The 10,875-nt window shown below is 35.8% G+C and overlaps 1 protein-coding gene across 1 annotated transcript in view; it reads left to right on the plus strand.

Annotated features, from left to right (window-relative positions):
* The window catches only part of LOC107283311 (macrophage mannose receptor 1-like), a 44,489-nt gene that overhangs the window by 15,306 nt on the left and 18,308 nt on the right, over window positions 1–10,875 (plus strand). The window contains exons 9-17 of the mRNA XM_029283184.1: window positions 520–633; window positions 1,255–1,370; window positions 3,002–3,150; window positions 3,261–3,460; window positions 4,501–4,622; window positions 5,218–5,300; window positions 6,474–6,590; window positions 9,980–10,149; window positions 10,596–10,663. Coding sequence (XP_029139017.1) covers window positions 520–633; window positions 1,255–1,370; window positions 3,002–3,150; window positions 3,261–3,460; window positions 4,501–4,622; window positions 5,218–5,300; window positions 6,474–6,590; window positions 9,980–10,149; window positions 10,596–10,663 — 1,139 coding nt within the window. The remainder of the gene's footprint in view (window positions 1–519; window positions 634–1,254; window positions 1,371–3,001; window positions 3,151–3,260; window positions 3,461–4,500; window positions 4,623–5,217; window positions 5,301–6,473; window positions 6,591–9,979; window positions 10,150–10,595; window positions 10,664–10,875) is intronic.

A 10,875-nucleotide genomic window follows, 5' to 3' on the forward strand; every position in this document is an offset into this window, starting at 1 on the left:
GGGGGTCTCAACTGCCACCCCGGCTATCACGTCAGCCAGCTCAGGCAGGGCTGTTGATACATAGCAGGGAGCCAGGTATATAATCAACAAGCCCACTTGCACCCCTTGCCCCCATTTCACCAGGAGGGACTCCACGCCATCTATCTGAGGCACAGTGGTCTCCCTAGGACAAAGGCTCTCCCTTATAATGACCGCTACCCCCCCGCCCCTACCCCGGGTCCTCGGCCGATGAAATGCCTGAAAACCCGGCGGGCAGATGTCCACCAGAAGCACTCCTCCTTCCACGCCCAGCCAGGTCTCAGTTTATCATTCCCAACTTAATTTAAACACTTACCGGTACATCTTTTTGCAAGATGTTAGTGTGGCTGCACATTTTAGACAAATGCAGCAATAACAAGTATTGTCTAATAGTCCAGCTCATGAAAAAAAAGCAAAAATTGTATAAATCATTAAAAAATAGGAAAGGGTAAAAATAATGGATTCCTTTTCAGTGAGATTTGTTCACCTTTCCATCCTCAGAATGGATACTGGGCAGATTATTTCTGTGAAGAGGAATTAGGGTACATCTGTAAAAAAGAAGCTTCAGAGTTTCTTCCTGGAACAGATGAAACTCCTGATACAAAATGCCAAAAAGTAAGTCTAAAGAACTATATAGCTATTGATCTTTTATAATAGTTATTTATCTTCTTATGAAGTTTTGGAGATATCAACCAGGAAGCTAGTTTTGCCTTCAGATGAACATTCCCCTCCACTCCTAACATTGATGTCGACTCTTAGCAACCATATAGATAGAAAGATTTTCCCTGCAGTTATATGACAAAAAAAGAAAAACTATCTGAGATAATGACTAAACAGAAGTAACATGTTTTGATATATTTTTTCTGAATAGAAATATATTTGGATTGGACTGAATCTGAAACTGAAAAATGCTGATTTGTATTGGCCATAGTAATTGGACATCCAAATTGCAACAATGTTCTTACAAAATTAAATAAATCTAAAGCTATTGACAAAGAAATTGAATGCTGTGAATATATGTCTATCAACATTTATTGATTTAACAGCCTTTTAGATTCTAAGACTATCACTATGTATCAGATAAAATATGAAGTTAAAATAATTAAAAGCCACCCTTTGATGAAGATAATTTGGTGAATCTGAGAATCTTTGGATTGGGGCAGGATAAAAATGTGAGAAATAAAAAAAAACACCACAGGCTAATGTTCTATATGTGTATGTATGCTATGTCAACAGGATTGGAAACGGTATGATTTCTATTGTTACTTAATTGGAAAGACACCTGGAACATTTTCTGAAGCAAAGACATCTTGTGAAACAAACCAAGGATTTCTGAGCTCTGTGGAGAATAGGTAAAATATGGTGAAAGGAACAAAGCAAAAATATTCTATCTATCTATCTATCTATCTATCTATCTATCTATCTATCTATCTATCTATCTATCTATCTATCTATCTATCTATCATCTATCTATCTATCATCCTTACGAATGAGCTCAAGATAAGTGGATCAACTATTTGCAGAGGATTCATCACTTTTTTCTCATTTTACTTAACAAAGAAAACAGTAAATATATTTTTAAATTAATTTACTTTAAAGTAAATTGTACTATGATACCTAGTGACACATACAAAAAAAATCTAAACATGGAAGACATTTCCACATATTTCATTCCTTGATTCTAAACTGTTTATTATTTTATTCTGATGTTTATGGATTGTTCATTTTTCTGAATTATGCCTAATTTTTCATTCTAATTTTACATGAGTTCATTTGACATATCATCTAAAGCTTGGTTTACTTCCTTGAGTATTATATGGATTACTGATTATTGTTGTGATTAATGAATATTTCAAAATAAATGTTTTCCAGGATATATTTTAATGTTAATTCAGCTCTTTAGTTTTTCCAATTTCCAAAAGGGGTTTCAGAGTATGTAGGAATGAGGATGTAACATCTTGCTGCAACACTTATTCTAAACCAGCTTCTTTTATGGTGTTCCAGATAGGAATGCTATATTAATATACTATGAAGAATTTTTTGGAGCAATGCTCTCCAACTTGGGATGCATATACTTGATCCATTTCTGTACAGGAAGAAAATATTAGGATTTTATTGTTTCTCCAAAAAAAATTAGCAACTAATACTTAATATAAAGAATATAAAAAGTATAATATACATTTGGAATTATGTTTTATAATATGCATAATACACCAGTAAAATAATACAGATATAATTTACAAACAAACATAGTTATATTGAGATATACACTTAATTTTTTTACTGATAAGGATGTGTGATCAAAAAAATATAGAGACCACTGCTGTAGAGTAGTTTTTCCCAAATTCAGCAACCTTAAAATATTTGTACTTCAGCTCCCAGAATTCACCAGACAGCTACGGAATTCTGGGAGTTGAAGTCTACAATCTTAAAACTGCCAAAATTGGGAAATAATGCTGTAGAGAATGTTATGATGCAACTGCAGTCTAGGTCAGACATCTAGGTCAAGAGAACTACCACAGGTGACTTTTTTATTTGTAGCAGGGATTGGGCAGACCCTACCATTGGCCATTCTGGATGGTTGCCTCAGACAGCATTTATGAAGAGACCTCAGTAAGATGGAGGCCTGCCCTTATCCTAAATCTTCAGGAGAATACTGCCCTATAGTCTTTGCTGTAAGAAAGATTCACCTCTGTCCTCCTAACCTTAATATATGTTATGGGGGCTTCTTAGCTCTGATCAGGAATCTCTAAATCTAGTGTTGTACTTTCATATCTAAGAGGATGATGATAGTCATAATTTTATCCCATCTTTTAAATGTAGAAATATGTACCGAATACTCCTGACTCTTATTTTCTCCACAACAATCCTTTTAGGTGGTTTGACTAGTAAAAGTGTAAACTATACCTAAGATTAACCATCTATAGAATTTGAAAACAGGCAAAATAAGAGACCATTCTGATTTGAATTATTTTTACCACAGATTTGAGCAGGCCTTCCTGACTAGCCAAATTGGATACCGTCCTGAAAAATATTTCTGGATCGGCCTTTCGGATGTAGGGAATCCAGGGACTTTCAACTGGACCAATGGAGACCCCATTCAGTTCAGTCACTGGAATGCAAAAATGCCTGGTATGGAGTCTGTCAGAGCAAATAAATTCTGGCAGGAAAGCATTTATCCTATTTAGCTTATATATGAAGATGCATTAAATTTAACTGGCTTTTGTCATCCATTCGGCTAGGCCCAAATCCCGGCTGCGTTGCCATGAGAACAGGAGATGCTGCTGGACTGTGGGATGTTGTGAACTGTGAGGAAAGGGCCCCTTTCCTTTGCAAGCAATTGGCTGAAGGGGTGACACTTCCTCCAATCCCGAGAGCGACCTCCCCTCCCCCATGTCCTGAAGGATGGACTGCAAGTCCAACAAGGAATGTCTGCTTCAAGGTGGGTCAGTGTCGGAGTCATCCAGTTTGTTTGGGCAACCAGATTCAGCCCTTTGAGACAGGCCAGGTCAAGAGACAGACACTGCAGCAGGAGCTGGCATCCCAGCCTCTTCTCCCGTCCCTTCCCGAGGGAATTTGGTGCCTTCAGCCATGATTAACCCTCCTCTGAATAGGAAATGCAGTGACTGGAAGAATAAGGAAGGCAACATGGAAACTGGTCACGTTCCTTTCCAGCCAGCATATCTTTGGCCCTTTCTCTGAGATCCCCATTTATTGTCTGGGGTACTGTGTCCCAAGAAATCCTGGTCTAAACAATACAATCAAGATGACGACTATTATTATTGAATTAGCCTAAGATAGTTATGGCTCTAATAGAAAGGTTAAAAGTTGGCATTTTTGATGCAATCAATGCTTCGTATATTTTTAGTTCTTCACAACTTCACTTGTGTAGATTTGTCATAATACTTTTTTTTTTCTTCCATTCAATTGTGTTTGTTTGAGACTGCCTGGATAAATTCCTTCAGTTACTTGGGCAAAGTTTTTTGATTAAAGGTTTGCCATTGCCTCCTTCCTAGGACTGAGGGAGTGACAGGCAAAGTCACCCAGCTGGTTTTATGTCTAAGGTGAGATTAGAACTCACTGTCTCCCAGTTTAAATCACTACACCAAACTGGCTGCCTAACTGTATTTTAAATGTGGTGTGTGTGTGTGTGTAAAATCATCATCATTATCATCATCCTGTGTGGAAGGGGGAGAATAACTGATTTTCTTTTCTCAGAAAATCCAGCAAGTATTCTTTTACATCCAATTTGCATAGCTCTAGTTATGGTAGCAGCAAAAAAACCTTCACCCTTTAACTTCTCCCATTTTCTCTTTAATATCAATAGATATTGTAATGGTTAGAAAAATGTAAGAAATGGAAGTACCAAACATGAAAGTTTGGGGGCTTAACTGAAAAGATAATTAAAATCAGCCAAGAAGGGAAGTAGACAATTGCAGTATTAATGTTGATCTGTAATGAGATGTATTTATATGCATTTAGGCATATCCAGAAAAGAAAACTGAAAAGAAAAATTGGTATGACGCATATGACCATTGTAAATTGATTGGAGGACACCTGACTTCTTTTCATAATAAACAAGAGTTTCATTTATTAAACAAAATGTGAGTATATAAACTTTATTTTTTATATCTCAAGACAGAAACACTCCTGGCAAAGTGTTTATTGGAGCACTGAATTCATCATCATGAAATATATAATTAGTGTTAACTTTATAATCTCGCATACAGTATATTCATTCTGAAGTACTTTGCATGTAGTTAAGTTTTCTCTCAGGGCCCTCAGAATTAGAGATCCAATTTATGTCAATAATCAGTGGATAAGATCACCATCACTATTTAAAAAAAAAACTTCTTAAGTTGTTACAACAGAAATAATAATGAATGGTCAGAAGTGTAGATTCAATCATAATTATCATCATCTCAATAAAGTAACAAGGCTTCTAGTATACATGATTACTTAAATAAATTACATTGTAGTCATCAGAATCTATCCCCATTCAAATAGATAGCATATTTCAGCTGTAAGGACATATGCCATATTTAAGAGCTTGGATATTTCTTGGGGTTATTCATTTGCTGACATACTTATGTTCTATGTGTGAAAAAGTAAACACAGAAAGAAAATTGCAGTGTTCTATTTAAGAAAGGCATGTGCATAAATTATATTTTAACATATGTGCTGATTATTACATTTTAGATTACAATCACAAAGGAGCTGGCTTGGTTTAAGAATTGTAGGTTCCAGCCCAGGATACACTTGGATTGATGGATCTCCTGTAAGTAAATTATTAAATGCATAACACAATGTTAACTGAAATTGTCAGTATTCTTAATATTTAGTGGAGTACAGGTATTAATAATATTTCTTTTAGACATTTCCTCAGACATATAACAGTATTCTAAGTGTTAAATCAAGTATTAAAATCTTAATATAACATGTTGTTGCTATTTGACCTGGTTCAGATTATTTTGACAGTTTCTATGGACTGCTATTGAAAAAAAGGTTTGATTGCATTGTTCTTATAGAACTTACAAATTACTTGAAATCTTTCATTTCACACTCTGCTAATTTTTCCTTTATCCGTTTTTGCTGAAGTAAGAGGACCTCCAGGTGGTCCTTTTCCTAAGTATCATGTTGAGTAGTTTCAAGTACCTACAATTTTGAGCTGGATGTTTAATATGGCGTATATTCTTAATGGTCATAAAGGTGCAATTGGGGGATGATGGTAGAATACAGGACATCATGACTGTTTATGTATTACGTTTGTGAATATTGCTGTTGCTGCTATTGGCCTCATTGGAGCCATTTGATACTGATGATGCTATTGCAACTAACAAAAGCAGAGGGCATGGTGGCTGAGCAAGTATCATCATGATGTCTGAGCTCCTGGGGAAAACTGAAAACCTCCAAAGCAATTAAAGAACAAAAGAGATCTAGAGAGATCAAGGAGATAGATAGAAGCTTATCATTGTGGTGGTGACCCAGAAAGGAAGGAAAGGCAAGGAAGATGGATTCAGTTTGGGGAGGAAGGAGTGAACTGAGCAAGCAATAAGTATTGGATTTCACTCCTCTTGTTCCTTTCCTTACTAGCAGAAAAATCTGTATCACTATGGGGGAATAAAAGAAAAGTGACAGAAAAGTGACAAGGATTCAGTGTAGGGGGTGTAATGAATGCAGTCTTGGATGATGGACCAGTGCCATATGTCTTGAAGAAGTGTGTTCTACCTTTTCAGAAGAATAGTTTGATCCAAAAATATTAGACAATTATTGATCTATATCCAACTGTCTTTAGTTAGTTCTTTGCTATAGTGTAAAGAACTCTGGAAAAAATTAATTACATGGAACCATATCTTTAAGTTGAAAGTGGAGATACACAAGTCATACTTATGGCTGGCTTTTTGCAAGCTAATGACTGGGAACTGCACCCTTGTTGATGTTACTTGACTTCTCAGTGGCTTTTAATTACCATCAACCATGGTATCCTTCTGGATCAACTCTGCGAACTGGCAAAGAGGAAGACTCTATTGTTATCGTCATTCTTTCTCAGGTGGAGATTTCAACTGGCATGGGTATCAAATTCTAAGCCATGGATTTTGGGTTGTCTCAGAGCCTGATACCTTTCTCACTTTTATTTAGCATCTACCTAAAACTGGTTGGGAATATGATCCATTGACACATTCAATATGATCAGTGAGGGATACATAACTTTATATCTCAGCCATTGAATGAACAGGTGATTCATTTGAGCCCCTTTTCTTGATGTCTGGAGGTTGCTACTTTATTAATTTATTTAATTTATATGCTGCTCATCTCATTGATAAAGCTACTCTGAGTGACTTACAAAATGATAAAAAGTTAAACATAAAAAAAGTTAAAATTGAGAAGACTTAAATAAGACCTTAGCGATCTTAATCCCAGCAAGATGGAGCAATTTGGAGTTAAGAAGGGAGGGAGATTCCATCTCTAGTTATGGATGGAATCATGCTCCCTTGTTCTGTACTGTTGTCCTTCTTGGCTCATGGCTATTGCTTGAGGAACTTTCTTCAATTATGAGAAGGAGGGACTTTTGCACAACTTCATCTATTGTACCATTTACAGCCTTTCTTAGAATGTGAAGCTATCCACAGTCGCACCTATCTTGCTTTCTCATTTGGATTGCTGAAATGTGCTGTACATGAGGCTGCCTTTAAAAACTGCACAGAAGCTAAATATGGTCCAGAATGCAGCATCTTGAGTAGTAATGGATGTGTCATGATTCATCAATACAACATCTCTTATCTGAAAACTACATTTTACCAGTCTGCAATCAAAATTGCTGGTTAATCTCTTTAAAATCTGCATGGCTGAAACCTGCGTATCTTTGGGACTCTCTTCTTCCAATTCTTTATGCCTGTTCATAGGATTTGGTAGAACAAACTTGATTTGGGTCCCTCCTTTCAGTGACCTTAAAAATGACCCTTCTCCCCTCCTTTGAAATAGCTTTCTCCCTGAGGTCCATATGGCCTGAACATTGATGGTGATGATGATGATATTATTCATTTAGTCTTGTCTGACTCTTGGCAATTCTATGGGCAAGGTCTCTTCACATCTTCTGATCTTGCACTCTTTCTTTGAGTTTTTCTATGCTGTGGCTGGTATCAGCTTTGATGTTGGCTTGAACATGACTGGTTTTAGAAAGGTGATTACAACTTGACTTTTATCAATACCTCAGGATAAGAAATGTTATCAAGTTTCCCTGTGGAAAATAGAAGTTGTTTTTACAGGTAGTTCTTAACTTACCACTCTGGGAGGCAAACTGTTCCACCGTTTTGGTACATTTGTTTCTTTTTCCAAATGTTAAAATGTATGGATTTAGAAAGTAAATATGTAAATATATTTTAATTTTACTGTAGGTAAACTATGAACCAATATTTCCTTGGTATTCAGACAGTGAAAGTGACGGATGCATAACAATATGGGGAAATACTAGATATTGGTCAGCAGAGAAATGTTGGCAGTTAAATTATTGGATCTGTCAAATTACAAAAGGTAATATGTTTTTCATTGTCACATATTTTATTAGGACAGACAACAGTAAACCTTGATTTTTAGCATTCACGATGGTCCCCTTTTGAGGGATGAATTTGGGGATCTTAAATACAATTCACTTTTCCTTTTAAGACTGAAGATTTTATATTCGTATATATGACTATTTAAGTAACACAGTACAATGTTAAATATGTCTACATGATGCTCTAGAATTTTGGCATTATTGATGCAAAAAAATTATTTTGTAATAATAATTGCAATATTAATAATTTATTAAACCTTTATGCTGCCTGATTTTAAATGACTCTGGACTCATACAAATCAAACAAAGAAACTACAATAAACCCAATAAATGATAAAAGATGGCAAGTGCAATAAAGTAAGGGATCTCACACTTCCTTGCCAAAGGAGTTGGTGAAGAGCCAGGCCTTTTTGGCTCTTTCAAAAATGAGTGCCATCTGGATTTGGGAGAAAACCTGGATCCATATTTCTATGATTTTATTTGCTTGTAAATGTAGAAATACATTAAGCTAATACAACATTTTACTTTTTGTGGATTGCCTTTTGCAAAATGGTGTAATGTCATAAGGTTAGGCTTGAATTTGTTCTGATTAAAATATTTAATTTTGCAGGTACAACCTTAAATACAGAACCAGTCGACGACTTTGGTAGGTTGGGCAATTTAATGTCAAAAATGTTATATGTAATATGTACATATAATGTTATATGTAATATGTACATGATTGTGCATTGTATTTTAGTTTGATTTGAATCAGACTGTTTTGAGCTAAATTTGGCTGTATGAGATAAAGAAGTATTCCTAAAATGTGATGCATGATGGTTGAGTTTGTAAGCAGACCAATTTTCCAAAGCATTGAAAAAAGCCAGATGCTGGCTCTGGATGGTATAAAGCTATTGACATTGTGAGTTTTCTTAAGTGAAAGGAAAGTGCCATGGTGTGATTGACTTTCTCTTCACAGGCATTAATTAAGTAGAGGCTTCCCAAACATATGTAGAAGTATGGCTGTAGCCAAAGAGGTGTTACTAAAAAGTAGGGCATGTTTCATAGCCATAAGAAATCATTGGACATTTTAAAAAAATATTCCCTAATATGTAAAGCTTTGATGAAGTGGTTGCATTGGATAGTGATTTGACTGAATCAAGTGATGTAAGCAGTTGCATAAGACAACAACCCATCCTCTTTCCTGCTATTTCTGAAAGCAAATTAAAATGGCCTCCTCATTGCTTTGCTGCTTTGTCCTATGATTCACCCTAGTGAATCTAATACCCAGAAGAGACATTTGTGTATTCTGGAACATTTGCATAGAACAGTGGTGGCAAACCTATGGCACAGGTGCCAGAGGCGACACTCGGAGCTCTTTCTGTGGGCACGCAAGGTCCTAGGCCTTCAGCTGGGTTTTATAAAACCTTTTCCCTTTAGACCTCTGCCGCTGTGTGCAAAAAAAAAAAGGTTCAATCAATCAGTCAATTTCAACTTTTCACGGGGAAAAAAAAGATCTTGCAAAGTTGGAATTGATTGATTGAACTTTTTAGTCCCACCCAGTCTGTCGTTATCACCACAGCCATGCCCACCCAATTGGCCATGCCCACCCAATGGGCCACACCCACCTAATGGGCCACGCCCACCCGGCACCCAACGATGCATAAGTGGGTTTTGGGTTGCAGTTTGGGCACTTGGTCTCTAAAAGGTTCGCCATCACTGGCATAGAAGCCTCTTCCAGCTATTGGAAGCACTCAGCTGAGGTCACTTTGCCAGCTATTACACGGATGTGTATTTTGGATGTGCTCATTCATATTCAGAAGAGCTTGGAAAGAAGAGCTTTGCCTAAAAGGACAGCGTGGAATCTTCAAGTGGCACTTTTTGCTTTGTGGATTTCTTCTACTTTTGTTGTTTCTTCTACTTTTGCAGCACGTAGTTATAAAAAAGTTGAAGATGGCTGGATTGAATTTGAAAACAATGAATATTATTTCAGTAATACAACAATGCCAGCAGAAAAAGCCCAGACATTCTGCAAACAACATGGTGGTGATCTTACTACCATTGAAAGTTCAAAGGAACACCAGTTTTTGTGGAAATATGTAAGAATTATATGCAATAATTACTTATTCAAAATAAGTGGTTTCAGAAAATTTACATGTTTATGTGTATATATGTGTGTATTTATAATATATGCGTGTGTGTGTGTGATGTGACAGCCAGATGTTTTCAGAAACTGAAGAATTTCCTTTTAACTTTTGGATAAAATATATATTAAGAGGAGGCCCATTAAATTAACATCAATGGAAGTTTAATGCAGTCAACTTAAGTCAAAATCAATCATTTAAAAAACACAATAATTTAAATGCTACCTTTTTACTCAAATGAATTTTCAAAGAGTACTACATTGTTAAAAAGCAGAGCAAATTTCAAAATCATGTCATTTATTTTATGTTTAGTTGCTTTTGTTCAATATGATTTGCAAATCATCATTATATTAAAGCAGTAAATAACTATTTTATTTCTTATTCTTTCTTTTATGTGATAGACCTTTCATTATGGAATTCATTATAGTTCTTACATTGGTTTAATCTTGGGTCTTGACAAAAAGTTCAGGTAGGTGAACAGCATATATATATATATATATATATATATATATATATATGTCCTTTAAAATTCTAAAAATTGGAGGATGACTCCTGGGTAAATTCATGTTCGAAGGGTCACAAGCAGTGAGACCACCAGGAGATTAAAAAGTTACAAAAATTTATTGCTATTAAAACATTAAAACACCTAGCTTTCGCCGGCCTCCTGCCGGCTTCGTCAGG

The sequence above is a fragment of the Protobothrops mucrosquamatus genome, unplaced genomic scaffold (genome assembly GCF_001527695.2).
Source record: "Protobothrops mucrosquamatus isolate PMUCROS unplaced genomic scaffold, P.Mucros_1.0 scaffold33, whole genome shotgun sequence".
Classification (NCBI taxonomy): Eukaryota; Metazoa; Chordata; class Lepidosauria; order Squamata; family Viperidae; genus Protobothrops; species Protobothrops mucrosquamatus.